Genomic DNA, 19,162 nt, shown 5'->3' on the forward strand with positions numbered 1-19,162 from the left:
CTTACTTTGCCCCATGTGAAAGCTCCTCAGGCCACTGGTTTTGTAAACTTGCATGAACATTCACTTAACTCAGCTGGGAGATGCTGGTTAAGTTGTACATCCTGATTCTGTAGATCTAGGAAGGATACTATTTCTGATAAACTTCCAGGTGATGCCGGTGACACTGGTCCTAACATTTCTACATGTATAGTCATTGTTGGAAATAGTGTATGGTCATGAGTTATCTTGAGTTTGATATTATACTCTGTGTTTTCCCCACACCTACACTCTTATGCTTATGGACATTGTATTTTTTATGCACTTACTTCTGTTGTGTGTAATGGATGGTCCAGAATGACTCTTCATTGGTAATTACAAAGATGAGCAACTTCCTTACAGTGTTAAAGATGTTTCCTTAATCCCATGTCCTTTGGTCAATGCTGAGAATAGACTTCAGTCAGTCTTCTTTTCCCTGGATAGACTTTTTCGCTGCTGATCATTTCTAGTGTTCATTCATTCATTGATTCCAAGAATTTTTTGAATATACCAAGTGCTGTTGCTAAAGCTGTGAACACAAGGGACAAATTCTGCCATGTCGGTATTTGTACACAAGTGTGATGTGAGGAAGAGGATTAAGCAAAGAAGTAAGAGAGGGTTATAGATAAGTGGGATAGAGAAAAAGATAGCAACATAGACTAGGGTGTGCTTGGATATGATGCTTGGGTGGTTTTAATTTCAAAAGAGGATAAGGTAGTCAGGAAATAGCTCATTACAAAGTTCTTTCTGAGCAGAGACTTCTGATGGCTGAGAAAGGGAGATGTGTACACACGTTAGAAGAGCTTTCCACAGGGAGAGCAGCAGGTGGGATACTAATGAGCTGGATGTATGACTGGCTTGGGGAAGGATTATTAGAGAAAGCATAGGTGACATGAGGTCGGGAGAGGAGAGGAGACCAAATCCTTACCAGGTCCTTTGCATCTGAAAAACTTTTACTTCTTATTTCTTGCCTCTGTAGGAATTTTATTTCTTATTTCTTATTTTCTCTTATTTCTTTATTTTTCTTAAGATATATTTATTTTTATCCTAAAGGCAGATTTACAGAGGAAAAGAGAGATCTTTGATCCACTGGTTTACTCCCTGTATAGCTGCAACAGCCAGAGCTGAGCTGATCAGAGCTTCCTCTGGGCCCCACAAATGGATTCAGTGGCCCATGGACTTGCATCATCTTCTGCAGCTTTCCCAGGCCATTAGCATGGGTCTGGATTGGAAGTGGAACAGCAAGGACGTGAACTGGCATCCATATGGAATGCAGGACTGCAAGTGGAGGACTAGTGTGCTGCACCCCCATGCTGGCACCAGCTTCCAGTTATTTATAGTGAGTTGGGAATGTGGTAAAAGGTTTTGAGCACTTTTTGTTTGATCTGATTTGCTTATTTTAAAGAGATTACTTTGGTTACAGAGTTCCTAATAGGAGCTGTGAGTAAGATCTGATGATTCTATTTTGGTCGTGAAGCTGGTGCGATTTCCAGACATACTAGGAAGAGTTGGATTCATTATGCTAATTTCATGATAGAATGCTTAGAATACAATTATTGCCTTTCCAGTGAATCCTCTAGTTGCCCAACCCCACCATGGCAGTCCTGTTGGTTTATTTTTATTGGAAAGTCCTATTTACAGAGAAAGAGAAACAGAAAAACTTCCATTCGCTGATTCACTCCCCAAGTGGCTACAATGGCCGGAGCTGAGCTGATATGATCAGAGCCCGGAGCTTCTTCCAGGTCTCCCACATGGGTGCAGGGTCCCAAGGCTCTTAGCCATTCTTAACTGCTTTCCCAGGCCATGAGCAGGGAGCTGGGTGGGAAGTGGAGCAGCTAGGATATGAACCAGTGTCCATATGGGATCCCAGCAGATGCAAGGTGAGGATTTAGCCACTAGGTTACTGCACCAGGCCCCCATATATTTTTATATAACTTATAGAGCAGCTTTTAGGATTTCAGGTGGTAATTATTGTCGTTAATTGTAAAATTTCACTGACATTGAAGAAAACTGTTATGAAATTTAGCTATTCCTATTGGTTCTTATATGTTAGATAATATGGGAAATTCGTGAATTGCACCAGCTATTCCCAGTTGGCGTTTCTACAGTATAGACATGTTTTGTTTCCCTTCTCCCTGTCTCTTCCTTTCCCTCCCCACAATCCCCCATCTCCTCTTCTTTCTGTCTCCTTTCCTTCATTCCTTTCGGTATTGACCAAGGAAAGGGGATGTAGGGATGAGGCATGTTATTTCAAAATTAAGAAAAAGAATATTGTTTTCTCTCCTCATGAAGTTTAAGAACTTCATAAAGCTGCACATGTTACAGTGATAAAAATAAGCATGTTTTATTTCTGCCATGTATTGGGCTTTTCTATGGTCTTTCATATTTTTAAGTCATATTAGTTTATTATTTGTCACCTACCACTTATCAACAGTGTACGTTTAGAGCTATGCTCAGGAAAGAAGGAAAGGATAAATTTTGTCAGAATTCATAGGATTAAGGAGAAGAATTTTACAGGTTTTCTGATGGTAAATACTGTGGCATTGACATCCTGTTACTAGGTAAAGCGTATCTGAAGGTGGGATTTACATTGATTAGCAAGAAGTCTTTTGGAATCTTTCCATTCATTTATTTCTACAAATAATTCTAAATGACACCTTTCAATTTAGTGCTGTTATTTTATATCTATCTATATATATATACACACATATACATATAATATATATATAAATGTTCAACATAGTATACCTGCAGAAATCACTAATAAATGTGTTTTCAAAAGTCATAAATTGGGTCCAGTATGGTGCACTAGCGGCTAAAATCCTCGCCTTGCACACATTGAGATCCCATGTGGGTGCCAGTTCTAATCCGGGCGGCTCCACTTCCCATCCAGCTCCCTGTTTGTGGCCTGGGAAAGCAGTCGAAGATGGCTTGCAAAGCCTTGGGACCCTGTACCTACGTGGGAGACCTGGAAGAGGCTCTGGGCTCCTGGCTTTGGATTGGCGCTGCACTGGCTATTGCGGCCATTTGGGGAGTGAACTGACATATCTGTCTCTCCTCCTCTTTGTATATCTGACTTTCCGATAAAAATAAATAAATCTTTTTTAAAAAGCCACAAATTGAGGTTTTTGAATCTAGTTTCTCAGCAGTGCCCCGGATTTTCACTTTTGCTGATTGATGTTTCTGGTAGAGCAGAAATTAGTAGCACATGAGTGAAGCCCAGACACCGTGTTTAGTACAAGGGGTGGGCAAAAGAGGAAGCGATCTCGGGAAAATTCATTTGCTTTTGGGTTGTTAATGCTGAAAAAAATCTCATTTTTTTTCTCTCCAAATTTATACTTGATTGTTTTTCTCAGAACTTTTCACCTACAGGCTGTGTAAGTGGACAGTTTTTAGGTTTTTTTTAGGATTTATTTATTATTATTGAAAACACAGGTGTACAGAGAGGAGATACAGAGAGTAAGTGGACATTTTTTTTATGTGTTAGAATACATTACATCTCAGTATCCATAGTGATAATAAAAGCATTTATTTTCTAAGCCTGATGCTGTTCATATAATGATTCAGCCACTTGCTGGATTCTTGCTACTTGATCATCTGCTTTCCTAAGTTGACTTGGCCCTGATGTGATATCTTTTTTATTGGACACACTGTCTCCCTTATCTTGGCCACTGTAAAGAACTGATTAATATGAAACTTTTTAAAAGATGAGAGACATATTGAAATGTCAGTGTCACACGGGCATTTTCTGCACAGGAAGTAGTCACCTGTGTGAGGTGGGTGGGTGGAGCTATTCTGGTGAAGCCTGTTCTGCGAGTGTGAGCTAGGCTGGGCGTTCCTGTGAGTTGGGAAGCAGTCCTTGCTGACTGGGGAGAGGATTAAGCTCCTGAAGGCAGAGCTCACCAGCCAGCCGGCTCCCTGGGCTGCGTCAACAGCAGAGAATGAGACCAACAAGAGAGGGGGCCTGAGAACAGAGCCGCACCTGCCAGTGCCTTGGAGATCTGACTCGGAGTTGTCCTGTGGTGGAGGCGGCACAGGCCCGTGTGATTGTGATTCATTAAGCTTTTGTGCGGAAGGCAGAGCTGTTGTGTCATGTTGAGTCTGCTGCTGAATACAGTGATTTGGAATAGTTTTAAGTATTCATCCTAAAACTTGTATCACAGCGAGAGGTAAGGAGATCTTAGTTATTCAAATATTTATCTCAAGTGACACTATTTTTAGACTATATTTGGGTACTTTATGTTGTTTGCTGTATGGTAAATTTAGGTGAATTATCTAATTATCTAGAATTGTGTAATTACGTGATGAATATTTGTCATCTTTGTCGACAGGTGGCCATTTTTTTGCAGTATGGTTTTGCTGATTGTACTACATAGGTGTTATTTTTCTACTCAGTTTCTAGAAATACCTGTTTATATTCTTTGGAATTAGCTTATTTCCCCAAACTTAACAGAGCTGAGATCAAAACACAAGTTTTCATGTTAAAAGAACTTACTCTTCTTGACATGTTATATAATTCAATATAAACCATGTTTTTACATTTTTGCTGCTGATGGATCAGTAATGTTTAAATTGTTGATTTAAAGGAAAGTAGGTAGTGCTAGCCCTTGTGCCCTGCTTGCTTTAGACCTGGCGTTCTGTTCCTTGTGGGCATGGGTGAGACTAACCACTGCCATTCATGAAACATTGTGCATTAGCTCTCAGGAAATAAAAAAGATATCACATCAGGGCCAAGTCAATTTTACACGGAATGTTTGCATGACGCTTTTTTGACTTGATTAATCAGTGCTTTACATTAAATAATGGAGAGAACAAAACTTCCTGTGAACTACAAATCAGCTCTGTCAAGAAGTTGAATGTTCGTTTTAAGGTTGTTGCACTGTTGCCAAGTTGTTTTAATTTTCAAAACTCCAAGTGGGGAGATGCCAGAATTCAGAGCTCTTTTTCCTGGCCAGGTTTGTTTGTTTTGTTTGTTTTGTTTTTTGTTTTTTTAAGCACTTGTTCCTTCTGTGATTAATTTTAAACTATAGCTTCTCTTTAGCAAGATCTTGTGTAAGACTGAATTGTGTTCGGCAGAATGCGGAAATCTAGACTCTTGGGTTCAGTTTATCTTGAGGCAGACTGGAGAGTGAGAGTATTCAGGGGTGCTCCCTCCCATCATGGCTTCCGCCCTGCGTTTAGGGTGCACAGCCACATTAAGTTAAACTAGATCTGGAAAACTGAGGTTATTCTGGAACAATATGAGCCCCACATATGTAAAAGTCTTAGCAAGTTAAAAAAAATATATAATCTGTATCTTCTCATTCTGGTATGAAAATACTTCCAGTGTCAGGAATTTATATCCACCTCATGTTTCCTCCTACTTGCTTCTGGTAAAATGCAAATCTTCCCTCGTTCTGTTTTTAGAAATAAAATTAGTCATCATCTTTTATGTAATAACTGAAGTGGCAAAGTCACCAATTTAAAAAAAGAATAGTCAGTGTTTCTGTTTTCTGTATGAAAAACAAACCCAATAACATTTACTGTTACAATTTTTAATTTGATTTAAAATAAAAGCAAGTGACTATTTCAACAGCAGAAGGATAGAGCTTATTTATATCTGTCTAAAATCTAAATTTGAGCCATTTAGCTCCTAGAAGCGTAAATATATAAGGTAGATAAGAGAGTCTTCTCTTAACCTCCGACTTTTTCCCCAGGGAACTATGAGCATCAAAGCTCTAACAGTCTGCTTTGATATTGTAACTGTCCTGTTTTCCATGTTGTAATTGCGTCTGGGAAGGGCAGCAGCATCATAGGGCTTTGCTTTCATGCTAACCCCTGAAGGAAAGGTACAGTTGTATTCTCATATCTCAGTATGCAAAACAAATACAAGTTAACCACTGGCATGCCAGCATATGAATTCTGCTGAATATTCTGAAATGGCAATTTGTGGTGTGTTATCTGCTTCTCTGTTTCCTAGTAAATTATTATTTTCTAAAATTCACTATTGCACTTACTTTCCAGAAGCCTAAATCTGATTCATTTGCATTCTGGTCAGTAATGCATTTCAAGATAGTCCCTCTCTTACCTAAGTACGTGGAAACCTGTCTGACTTACATAGCTTAGTAGCGTCCCGTGTTTCAACAAGAGTCATTACTGTCAGTGCTATTTTTGAGTAAGCATGGAGTGCACATGGCATTTCTTGGATACCTGGTGTCCTCCCTTTGAGGCTGGAATGTTCAGACATCAAACTACTACAGTTGTGCGCATTCCTGCGGCTCATTCTTGGGCTGCTCCCAGTTACTTTCTTCTCTGGCAACCCCTTGCAGCTGTTACCTGCATCGAACAGAACTGTGTTTCCTAATGCTTCCAAAATTATTTATGAGCTCTTCATCAAAAATGATTCTGGGCCTTTTTGTTCCTTCTTTAGAATCTAAGGCACAGTTTATCTCAAGAATTTATTTATTTATTTTTTACTTACACTTGAAGGGAAATGAAACCTAAGGCTGAATGACTTTGTGTGCTTTATTTAAAAATTCAAAGCTAAACTCAGGGGATTCTTAGAAGGACTGAGAAGTTTGATTTTTAAGCACCGAAGCCTGGTAAATATAAATTTTCAGAAATTGAGAACCTTTCGATAATAATTATTTTTACTTTCCTTTTTCTTTAAAAAAAATGTATACATTTATTTGAAGGGCAGAGCTACAGAAATAAAAGGAGGGACAGAGGCCTCTTCCCTGTGCTGGTTCATTCTACAGATGTCCACAGTAGCTCACAGCCAGGAGCCAGGAGCTTCTTCTGGGCCTCCTGAGTGGATGTGGGGACCCAAAGGCTGAGCCATCCTCCGCTGCCTGTCTAGGCACAGTAACAGAGAGCTGAACCAGAAATGGAGCTGCTGGCTCTCACACCAGCACCCACGTGAGATGCAGAACAGCAGATGGCATTTTAACCTGCATACCGCAGCACTGCCCTGGCCTTGCCTTTGTTTGGCTACTTTTTTGAAAGACACATTTAGAATTAATCTGTCTCAAGATCGATGGCACTTACTAATAAAACCTGTAAGTGGCCATTGCATTGTTGACCAAGAACATGCAAGTAAATAAATCAGAGTAATAAAAATGACAGTATACTATGTAGCATGATCAACATCTGTGACTTTCTTTAACAATTAGTACAGCAGTGCATGAAGTTCTGGCAACAAGAATGTTATATAAATTATTTATATTATGACTTCTTATAATTATTTAGAGCATTTGTGGAGCAAAATAAAAATATTAAAACTCGTTTGTAGAATTTCAAATCTAACATCTGAATACATAAAACAGTAAATTTTAGATGCTCTTTTTATCTTAAAATGTTATTTTATTTCTTTGAGAAGTAAAAGAGAGATGTTGCATCAATTCATTCACTCCTCTAAATACTCTCAGTAGCCAGGGCGGGGTCAGATCACACCTGGAAGCCAGGAACTCCACCACAACTGCCTTCCAATGTCTACATTAGTGGGAAACCAGAACCAGGAACTAAATACAGGCACTTCATTGTGAGATGAAGATATGTGTTGTAACTGGTTTCTTAATCTCTGTGTCAGACACCTGCATCTGACAGGTATAGCCTTTCCCAAGACAGTTTTGTAAATCTGATTTTTTTTGGATAAAACTCTCCAATGAACTTTTAAATAATGTCCAGTATTTTTTGTGCTGATAAATCTTCCTAAAACAAGTGTTTTCCACAGACTCCAGAGCCTTCTATGCTGTTCAGACAGCATACTTCACTCATATGACTTCAGGATTTCTTGGCTGTTTTCATTGAAATAGAGAATTTGGTTTTCTTTGCTCATATTATTCAACTGAGATCTGAACTGATAAAAGGCTAAACCAGCTAATAGTCCTAGCCATTTTAGGCATTTGGGCAATGAATCGGTAAACAAAAGAAATTTATTTCTTTACCTCTCTGCTTTTCAAATTAGAAAGGAAATATATAAATTTATCTTACAACATTTTGTAAAAACCACTCTGACATGTCAAGAAAGGTCATGGAAAAAAAAAATAAATTCTCTCACAATCATTGGCAAAATCTAGACTAAAACATATCTGTGCATTCTTGGTCCAGACCTTTCTCATAAGCACGTTCCTGGCCGATAGGCCTGATTAGGTGGACGACCTTCACCAGACTGTATTATTGGAACACTGGCAAGGCCTTCAGTTACTAGGACATTGGTTTATGTGCTAATGTTTCATGAGTATGTCATACTTTTACCACATGCACATCTTGAGATGTTATAGCTGTTATCAAATATGCTAAGGTGGGAATGCAAACTCATATGACCATTATGGAAAACAGTAGGAGATTCCCAGAAGTCTGAAAATAGACCTACCATGTGGCCCAGCCATTCCACTCAACAATAGCTAAGATAAGGAATTAATGAGCTGTTCATCATCTGATGACCAGATAAAGAAAATGTGGTTTGTATACATAGCGGAATACTACTCAACCATAAAAAAGAATGAAATTCTGTTTTTTGCAACAAGATGATACAATTGGAGATCATTATGCTTAGTCTCAAAGAGGCAAATATTGCATTTTCCCTAATTGTGGTAATATGAAGAATACAAAAAAAATGTATATGAACAAAATTGACATTTTTGAAATTTGATTGTCTAGAGTCTTATCTAGACCTTTGTCTAGACTCTTGAGGAACAGTGATTTGTCTGCTGCTGGTTGAATTATTTATTTAGTGGTTATTTATTGATTTATTTTCATTTATTTAGTGGTGAATTAGGCTTGTGATCGTAAAGAAAATTGAAAATATGAAAATAAGGAAAGAAAGGTGGTAGCAAAGGAGGGAGGGTAGTGTGGGAATTATGCTCAAAACTGTATATTTCAAATACATAAAATTTGTTCCCTTTTTGTAAGTAAAAAGAAGAAGAAGAAGAAGAAAGTAATCGGATTCAAAAAAAGATTTATTTGAACAGAGTAGCTGGACCTTGAGCTTGAACTACAATATGGGATATGCGCATCCCAAGCAGCAGTTTAACCCACTGCAGAGCAACTCTGTCCCAGGATGAGAGCTAAAAAAAGGGAAAGCTGTACAATTTCCTCCTCCTGGCTTACTCATCGGATATCCAAAAGAACCAAGGTTAAGCCAAAACAGAAGCTAAGAACCAGGAACAGAATCAACACTACTGCCTCCTAAGGTCTGCATCAGTGTGAAGCTGGGTTCTGGAGCTGGATCCAAGAATCAGACCCAAGAACTGAGATGGAAGATACGAGCATCATTGCTGAGATAATTGCTCACTCTGCGGTATTAGCTATTAAATGAAAAGTACTGACACATAGTAAACACTTATACACATTAGCTGGTAGGCCTTTTGGCTAAGATCATGTGTACACATTAGCTATACTGTGATAGCGTAGTGGTTAAAGTCCTTGCCTTGAACATGCTGGGATCCCATATGGGTGCCGGTTCTAATCCCGGCAGCCCCACTTCCCATCCATCTCCCTGCCTGTGGCCTGGGAAAGCAGCCAAGGACGGCTCAAGACTTTGGGACCCTGCACCTGCGCGGGAGACCTAGAAGAGGCTCCTGGCTTCAGATTGGCTCAGCTCCAGCCGTTGTGGCCGCTTGGGGAGTGAATCATTGGACGGAAGATCTTCCTCTCTGTCTCTCCTCTCTGTGTATCCGCCTTTCCATTAAAAAAAATAATAATAATCTTTAAAAAAAAATCTTCATGGCTATGGATAACCAAATCCTGATCAAACCATAACATTGCCAGGATATGTAAAGGAATTGTGTCCATGGATAAGAGAAAGCCATTCAGATAGAAAAATTGGCTCAGGATATGAAGAATCATTTCCCAGCAGAGGGAAAATGAGTAACCAGTAAACATGGAAAATAGCACAAACATGTGTGCTATAGGGAAATATAATGAGACCAGATTGGCCAAAGACAAAAAGTCTCTCTCAAAAAAAAAAAAAGGTGTAAATGCAAATAAAAGTTACATGTGGTTCAAGTGTTTCTTGACCTTAAATGTCAGTGTTGGCCTAAAGGGCCTCAGTGTTCTCTCCTAAATGTCCTTCAAATGGTCAGTTAATCTGTACTGAAACTTCTGAGCACAGGATTAGCATGGTGTGAACAGTGTGTGAGAAAGTCCCACTAGATCCAGGAAATATTACAGTCAAATTTTACTAAGGCTTAGGTTTAATCAGGGCAGTCTCCACAAGTTTTATACTGCCTCTCCACTGCTCTAATTTTGTGTGCCTAGCTTTCTGGATTTATTACAAATGATAGGACTTGATGCATGTAATTGAGTAAACAATGCTGAAGCCATTATCCAAATGCCTGCCTTCTTCCTTTATGCTCTCAGAGATGAACGAATCCAAGTCAAGAACTGCCTTAAATCAGTTTCAATGATTTCTGAGGACCAATTTAGAAAATACTTATTTAGGTGAAATACTGTGAGAAAGCAAGACTTCTTTGGGATTGTCGCAGAAATACTGTACTTGCCATATTTAAAAATCGAGTGGCCTGCCTTTCTGTTTCAAGGTTCACTGTGGCTTACTGAGCTGCAAGTTTCTAGTGTCTCTATATTGACTGGTTATTGCCATCATAAAGATTTACCTCGGAGATAACTCAGTTGTGTGTCTTACTGTTAAAGCTTTTGGATACCAGAAGGACTGGTTTGGTAGGGTTTGGCTCAGGTTTAAGAAAAGATTACAGATATAAAATCTGTCTTGTCTAAGTAATGTGGAGGAGCTTAGCTTTGTGACGTTTGTTACATTTTAACTCTTTAGAATAGGAAACTGGATATAAGAATGATGTTTTAATTGTATCTAAATATTGTTTTGTGTTTTAGTTTTGGTGTGTTTTATCTGCAGACGTAGCATTGTTAATTTTTGTGTCTCTACTATAGTGTATTTGGTGTACCCTGACACATCTTGCCTACTGTATTCCCATGTTGCTCTCTAGAGGTGGGTCTGTAGACATTTACCTGTGTTCAGCCAGTTCCCAACTCCCCACTCCTCTGTGGAAGTCTCTGAAAGAACTGACAGGATACACCACTTCTGCTCTCCAGATAGCAGTGGGTACGGGGTAGTGCCTGGACCCACAGATAAGCACCTCTTACCATTTAAGAAATGGGAAGGAAGCGTAAAATGAAGAAAATTAATATGAAGAGACATTTGTATGTGGAATTGTTATAGGTCCTCACCTCAAATCTAACAGTGATGATATTGAATGTTTTTATTACTTTTAATGTCCAGTGCAATTAAATGAGTCTGTGTTAACAGAGGATCGTTTAGTCAGAGGTGTCAGGGCTTCTCATTCTCCCCACAGCGAGCTTTGTCACTGTGAGAATGCTAGTCACAGCATGAGGAGCCCAGGTTAGACACAACAGAGTGTGGTCTTCCCCTGAAGGCTTGGAAACCACGGAAGGTTTGGATTGCAGTTACCCTTATGACTGTCTGTTGTTCGGGGCATTAGATTGGGATAAAATGGCAACAATAGTCCACGTGCCTGCCTCCCTCTCTCACTCCAGCTTCAGATGTAAAGTTCCAACAGGAGCAAGGTGACCTCAAAGAGCAGAAGCAGAGTTACACACGTTTGTAACTGAGTTTTCCACTGGCCTTCGATGCCAACAGTGAGGGGACAGGGTCATTTGGAATATCCTGCAGTGCCTTAACTTTGTGTTTGATTGCAGCTCTTAATTAATTAGCCCTTGTGTCACTATTTAGGAACATGAAATATACAGATAGCAGACAGCAAGGTTTCCTTGTTCTTGAGCCAAACTTACCAAGCTGAGAAGTGGGCTTACAGCTACCCAGTGCCTGGAGACAGTATGGTTGGGGAGGACTGCCTCTGGCAAAGGGAGTTTTAAATGGTGAGAGTTTGGAAGTTCTTTTATTTTTTATTTTACTTCTTTTTATTATCATTTTTTGAGACTGTTCCATAGGCCCTGGGATTTCCCTTAACCCCTCCCCTATTCCTTCCCCCCTCACTGAGTTCCCAATATCATTACTATATTATAGTTCTTCATACACAATCATATGTCCATCATTGCAGGCATGGATAATGGCGGAGTCCAGCATTCTATTGTCAACATAGAGTTAACAGTTTCATTGGGAGTCCATAAAAATAGAAATAAGAAAAGTGGCAAGCATTCACCATGTGGTTGTCTTCACAGTTCAGTTAACCAATCCCTCAGCGAGATGGTTTCAGGTTTCTGATACACATGTGGGGTTATTTTTAAAACAGCCATTTGAGTATGCTCAGGCACTTCAGTGTGTACTTAGGGAATGATGCCCCATCCCGTGCCCCCGTCAGGCCCAGAATCCTGTCTTTGTCTTGATGTTTGGCCACATCCCATGTCACTATCTTCTGGACTCACCACTATTTTTTGTCTCCAGTGTCATTAAGATTTCTTTAGGGAAGCTAGACCTGGCCACTCTATCTTCCAGGGTTTCTTTCCCCAGGCTATTCTCCACTAGCCACTAATTGACAATCCAGTCTTACCTGCTGTGTTCACTTAAGCAGTATCCTGTGTTCCCTGAAACTTTGAGCTTAGAGGCAAATGGACTGAATTGAATCCTGATTTTTAACCCTGAGTGTGTTAACTTCTGTGCCTCAGTTTCTTCACCTAAAATTGTGGATATTACTAGTACTGCCCTTAAAAAGTGCTATGAGAAATTAATGTTGCACATTAAGGAGCATTTATGTAGATACATGCACATACAAGATGTTATCTCAGATGCTGAGCGTGTCAGTATTCGTGTTTAATTATTGCTTGTCCACCTCTTCTCAGTGGGTGTTGTAATGTACTTTGTCTCTCATTCCTTAATATAATCACAGGACCTGAAACAATTACTGCAGTTCTTGAGATATAGTACTGTTACATATTTGTAACGGAATGAAAAATAGCTGAGTTTTAATTCACATTGCTTTGAAATAGTCAAAATATGTGACTTAAATAATTTTCTCATATACATCATTCAGCAGTTATTCCTACCAAATTCAGCACAAAATATAAATGCCTCCTATTTGTGTGTGTTGTGGAGCTTTGACCCAGTTGGTAACATCTGAAACAGCAATCAGGAATTGTTCCTGTTAGAAATTACCACATTAGCAAAAGGATCAGCTAAAATCCTAAAATTCTTGTAAGTTTAGTAAATGATCATATGTGAACTTGTACTTTAAAAGGTTGTTTTTTTTTAATCATGTCGGCTCGTAACTTCTATAGCAGCAGTATAATGTATGTTCCACACTTCGAAAGTTAACCACATGAGCTATAATTATTCCTCACTCGCAAATTAAAGAGCACCCATCATTTAATTTTATAGCAAGGAATTAGGATACAGGAGGAGTTATAACTTATTCTTTTTATAACATATCAGAGAACATATCAGAATCATCCTTATAATTTTGGTGTTAAGAATGTTTTACAATATTGAAAAGTTTCCATTCAATCTATGTGAGGCACAGACTAGCTGATTGTCAAAGTTTGCCTAGGACTCTTCCTGGTTTTGAATGGAAAGTCACATGTCTCAGGAAACCTCTCAGTTGTGGCCAAATTAGATTATTGCAGTGAATAGAAAAGATGGTTGCATCTGTAAGCAGAGGTTTTAGTTAAAATGAAAAGAATGAGTAGCAAAAGCTTTGACTGGTACATCTGGTCCACAAGTCCCCCAAGGAATGTTGCTCCATTCATGATGTCTGAGAGTGGGAATCACTTGAGAAACAGTACCCAGTGAGACCCTTGGTGGTCACCAGTCATCGGTAGCAGTAGCAGGAGGGCTGGGCCAGCCTGGCTTTGTTTCCTTGCTGCGGCTCATCTTTGGAGGCATTGTATTTGTTGTGTGTTGACTTCAACGTGATTTTTCTTGTCCTTCACTTCTCAGCAAGTGACTTGGCTGATACTTGTTTTTAGTATGTTCATTACTGTCTTTGTAATATACCCATCAGTGGATATATTTTTCCCTAGTACCAATTCACTTATCTCCTGTCTCAATCTGTAAAGGATTGAAGTTGATGTGTTCAGTAGGTAATAAATTTAGTTGCTAGGTGAATGTTGCTAGAAGGCCTGATATAAGCATGTGTGTGTGTGTGTGTGTGTGTGTGTGTGTGTGTGGTACTTATAAACCCAATAGGTTAGAAGTTATTCTGTATCATCATGGGATTGTTTAGTTTATAAAATGAGAGAAAAGAGAAAGTTTCCTTTCTTGCATTGTATTCAGCAAGTTACAAATGCTGAGACAATGTGTAAACATGGAATAAAATATTTTAGAAATTGACAATAAATGCAAGCCTGTTTGCCATATTGTGTTTCTTACTATGGAGATTTACAAATCAAGAATAATGTTGAGGATCCTGTTGGAATCTGTAGCAGCCCTTACTATGCCCTGGGATAATGGCTGCTAAACTAACCTTGCTTTAAGGGAGAGATCAGAGTACTTAAATTTGCTCATAATCCCATCTGGTAAAAATCATAGACTGGTGAGAAGATAGTGCAAGATCATGGTGTCATAGAGCAATCATTAGCTAAGCTTCTGCTGGAAATTTCCTATGGATTATAAGGTGAATTTGTGATAGTGTTTTTTTTTTCAGTCTATCTGAATTGTTTATTTCTTTTCATACTTAGTAAATGTAACCTCTTGTCATAAAACTAGGATATTTTCTCTTTCCTATCGTATTTTAGTGTCTAAAAAACACGGCAAGCTCATTACTTTCCTACGAACATTCATGAAGTCTCGTCCAACAAAACAGAAGCTGAAGCAGCGGGGAATCTTGAAGGAGAGGGTATTTGGCTGTGACCTAGGGGAGCACCTTCTCAATTCTGGTTTTGAAGGTAAAATTAGAATTGATAAGCTCATCATTTCCATTTCCAGGCTGTCCACGTTGACTTTTGGAGTAAATGAGGCAGGTGACGCTGCCTGATTGGCTTCTGTGCAGGCGCAGGCACTGATGGTGCTGTGCTTCATCACTGCACATCTGGGCTCCGAGTGGAACGTCGATGGACAGGCGTCCATGAAGCACTTTGGCCTCAAAGCCGTCCATAATGAAATACAGAAATCATTCCTCCAACTTTCATACCTCACCTTGTGCTCCTTTCTCTGTCATTTTAAATTGTGAATTGTGAATCCAGTGACTGGATGGATGAATGGTTGGAGAAGATAGGGGATGGAAAAGGGGAGTTTTCTTTGAGATTTTCAAAAAGTACCTTCCTTCATCTCCTTTGGGGTTCCTGGAGTATTCAAGAAATGTCCACCTTTGGGATAGTTATGTACCTGAAACAGATGACTTAGAAATTTTGAATTAAAATTAAAAGTGAATTAAATAGTCTTAGCTATAAGATTCTTCACTGTACTACAGAGGATGTCTCTACACAGACTAAGAATAGCATTAATTAAACATACTTGCAACATTAGAGTATAATTCAAATTTGAAGGATTTTGAGGTTGAGCTATGAGGACTGAGGTCTGATGTATTCTGGTTAGTATATTCAAATAATTTTTGGCTTTATTGGGGATGATGAAATATGAATAATAAATATTCACATGTAACATTTGAATGTTCAAATGAAGAATGAATCAGGAAGAGCAGTTTAGAAGTTTTTTAAACAAATTTGGGGTAGGAGAATAACTCTTTCGTGTAGCAATTAAGATTTTTAAGTATTTTAAAACTTTTTATATTGTATGCATTTTTAAACTAATTTAAACATATGTTTGTGTATTTACAGAAATATATTTTAAAATCTAAATTAAAACAATCAAAATAGATCTATATGCCTATTTAAACTCTAAATTAAAACAATTAGGATAATCATGAAAATAATGATGTAAACCATACACATAATTGTGAACATCTGTGTAAAAAAAAAGTATATGTGGGTATGTTATTTGAAGTATGGATATTTATCAAGACATAATGTATTTAATCATTCTTGCTCACAATTATTTTGAGATTTATTTTGATTTTTTATTGGAAGAGTGGATATTATCAGAGAGGAGATACAGAAAGATTTACCTGCTGGTTCACTCCCCAAGTGACCTGAACAGCCAGAACTGAGCCAATACAAAGCCAGGAGCTAGGAGCTTCCTCCAGGTCTCCCCGTGGGTGCAGGGTCCCAAGGCCTTAGCCCATCCTCTGCTGCTTTCCCAGGCCTCAGGCAGGGAGCTGGATAGGAAATGGAGCAGCCGGGACATGAACCAGCGCCCATATGGGATCCTGGCAGATGCAAGGAAAGGATTTAGCCACTACACTACTGCACCAGGCCCGCAGTTACTGTTTTGGCTTAAGGTTCAAAATAGTGTCTTTACCTTAAATCAAGTAGATTTCACACTAGATTTATCTGAGAAGGAAGCACATACCAGAGTGATGTTTTGCTGAGTGACTCATTCTCTTAATTATGGTATTAGTGAATAATTAACTTTATAGAAAGATTATCCTATAAAACTTCTAAACTGGAGCACCTCCCTGTTGGGGCAAGTATGAATCCTGACCTGTTTCTTTGATACAGAATGTTGTAAGAAATCATGTGGGAGCCTGACAAGGCAATTTTTGTTTCATTCTTTTGTTTTTGGTTCCTAGTGTCAGGGTTCACTTGAGATAATCTAACAGAAGACCATGTGATGTTTAATAGTTCATTAAAGTTTACATCACAATTACCCATAGAACTAATTCTTTTAAAATGTGCACACATAGTACTTTTTGGCACATAGATTGAACTAATATGCCTGACATAGGCATCTACTGTAGAGTCAAATGTTTTAGTTTTTGTGTTTCTTACCCTTTTCAACTTTGCTTAGATGTGATCACTAGTGTAGGTGACCATTTTCTCTTGTTCTGTGTACTCAATTAGCTTTCCATCATTAGGTCGAGAAGCTTTAGTCATATTCAGAAATCTCTTGTATATTTCCATTCCTAATAAGAATGATGGCAAATGACAGATTTGAATATATTACATCTCATGAAAAATAAGTAGCTTCACTACAGTGTGTTTCTCTTAATTGTGATAAATATTCATTTGAAAGGAAGAAAAATGTTAACATAGTATTGGTAATTTTTGCAAAAATTGTTGTGGGGACATCCCCCGTACCACTAGCATCTCCATGGGAACTAATTGAGGTCCCAGCTGCTCCGCTTCTCATCCTACTCCCTGCTGATGTCCCCATGAAGATAGTGGTAGATGGCCCATGTGCTATGTCCCTGCAACCACATGGGGGACCTCTAGGTGGCTCCTGGTTCTGGCTCCTGGCTCCTGTCTTTGACCTGGCCCAGACCCTGCTGTTGAACCATCTGGGGAGCAATACACTGGATGAAAGACCTTTCTTTCTGTCTCTTTCTCTAACTCAGCCTTTCAAATAAGTCTTAAAAAGAAAGAGCTGTCTCATATGCTGCAGTTATTTAAAAGCAAATCTTACCAATTTGAAGTGAGATTGCTGAAACATACAATAGAAAATTTTGAGAATAAGTTAAAATTATGTTCAATAAGAAATATAAAAAAAAGGAAAAGCTCTGTTGCCTGAACACTCTTGTGAGTTTGAGTTTCTGGTCTATTCATTATGAGGCCCTTTTTCAAAAAATGCTTTATGTACACATGGACTTTGTTCAGAGCACAAAACATAGAAGCAAGGCCCAGATAATGAAATTGATTTTAGGTAATCGTATTTCCCTAGTGCAAGATCATGTACTCCTAACCTAGAAGCCAGTTCCCTAAAATGAAACCGTTCATCTGTATCTGAAGCGCATGCATGATTACTGCCAAGTGGAAAAGACTTAATAGATTTGTAATTGAGGAATAAAGGAGTGACTAAAAAGTACAAACAGAAACAAAATCAAATATCAATTCTTCATAATTATAATTATCTTTTCTTAGCCTTGATTCTGATCTTAAGGATCATCAGAGCTTTTTAGGTAAAAGTTTCTTTTCTATTATTATTTTCAAATATTCATTTATTTGACAGGCAGAGTTACAGAGAGATCTTCCATGCAAAGGTTGGCTTCCCAAATTGTCACAACCACCAGGAATGGGCCATACTGAAAGTAGGAGCCAGGAGCTTGATCTGCATCTCCTACTTGAGTGACAGAGGTCAAGCCCTTCAGCCATCTTCCACTTCTTTCCCTTGCTCATTGGCAGGTAGCTGGATCCAAAGTGGAACAGCTGAAACATGAACTGGTGTCCACATGGGATGCTGGCCGTGCAGGCAACAGCTTAACCCACTACACCACAGAATCAGCCTAAGAATCATCAGTGTTAAATTTTCATTTCCTACTCTGTCATCATATGAGATTTTTAAGACTAAAAGTGTTAATACAAGGAGGATTTGGAGAATGTAAATATAAAATAAAATCATATGACATACAGTCTTGGAGAAACTGTTTTAGAATTTTCTTCTGTTTTATTTTGACAGAATCATTATTTCCTATGCATTTTCTTGGTTTGGTTAGGTGATGGGTACCTTTTAAAAAGTATTTTAATATGCTTATGTGTATGTGTAGCTCTAAATGCATATATCTAGAGGGTTTTTTATTTGAAATGTGGAATGACAGACAGATCTTCCACTAGCTGCTTCGTTGCTCACATGCCCAGCACAGCCTGGGTCGGAAGCCAGGAGCCAGCACCATCTGGGTTTCTACATTAGTGACAGTGATCCAGGCACTTAGGCCGTCATATGCTGCTTCCCTAACATGCTAGCTGACAGGAGCATGGATGGGAAAGGTAGTGTCACTGAGACTCCAACAAGCTGTTGCAGCGTTGGATGTGAGCATCCTAACAAGAAACTTAACCTGCTGTGCCACAAAACACCCCCCACAAGGTGTCTTTCAAAAGAGACTACTTTTTCTTCTTGGAAAGACAGGTCCATAGAGAGAAAAAAAATCTCCATCCACTAGTTCACTCCCCAAGTGGCTGCAGTGGCCCGAGCTGAGCTGGCCTGAAGCCAGGAAGCAGGAGCCTTTTCTGGTTTCCCATGCGGGTGCAGGGTCCCAAGACTTAGGACTATCCTCTTCTGCCTTACCAGGCCACAAACAGGGAGCTAGATTGGAAGTGGAGCACAAACTGGCACCCATATGGGATCCTGGCACTTGAAGAAGGAGCATTAGCCGATTGAGCTATTGTGTCATTCTCGCCCCCTCTCCCACCCCTCATACATGGTTTTAAACAAAGATCTTCTCAACAT

General features: G+C 39.0%; 1 protein-coding gene across 2 annotated transcripts in view; it reads left to right on the top strand.

The window, feature by feature from the left end:
• The window catches only part of ARHGAP32 (Rho GTPase activating protein 32), a 191,511-nt gene that overhangs the window by 144,864 nt on the left and 27,485 nt on the right, over nt 1-19,162 (top strand). For both annotated transcript variants that reach the window (XM_040992673.1, XM_040992674.1), the window contains one exon: nt 14,680-14,829. In XM_040992673.1, the coding sequence (XP_040848607.1) occupies nt 14,680-14,829 (150 nt within the window). The remainder of the gene's footprint in view (nt 1-14,679; nt 14,830-19,162) is intronic.

The sequence above is a fragment of the Ochotona curzoniae genome, unplaced genomic scaffold, assembly GCF_017591425.1.
Source record: "Ochotona curzoniae isolate NIBS_2020 unplaced genomic scaffold, NIBS_Ocur_1.0 contig_832, whole genome shotgun sequence".
Taxonomy (NCBI): Eukaryota; Metazoa; Chordata; class Mammalia; order Lagomorpha; family Ochotonidae; genus Ochotona; species Ochotona curzoniae.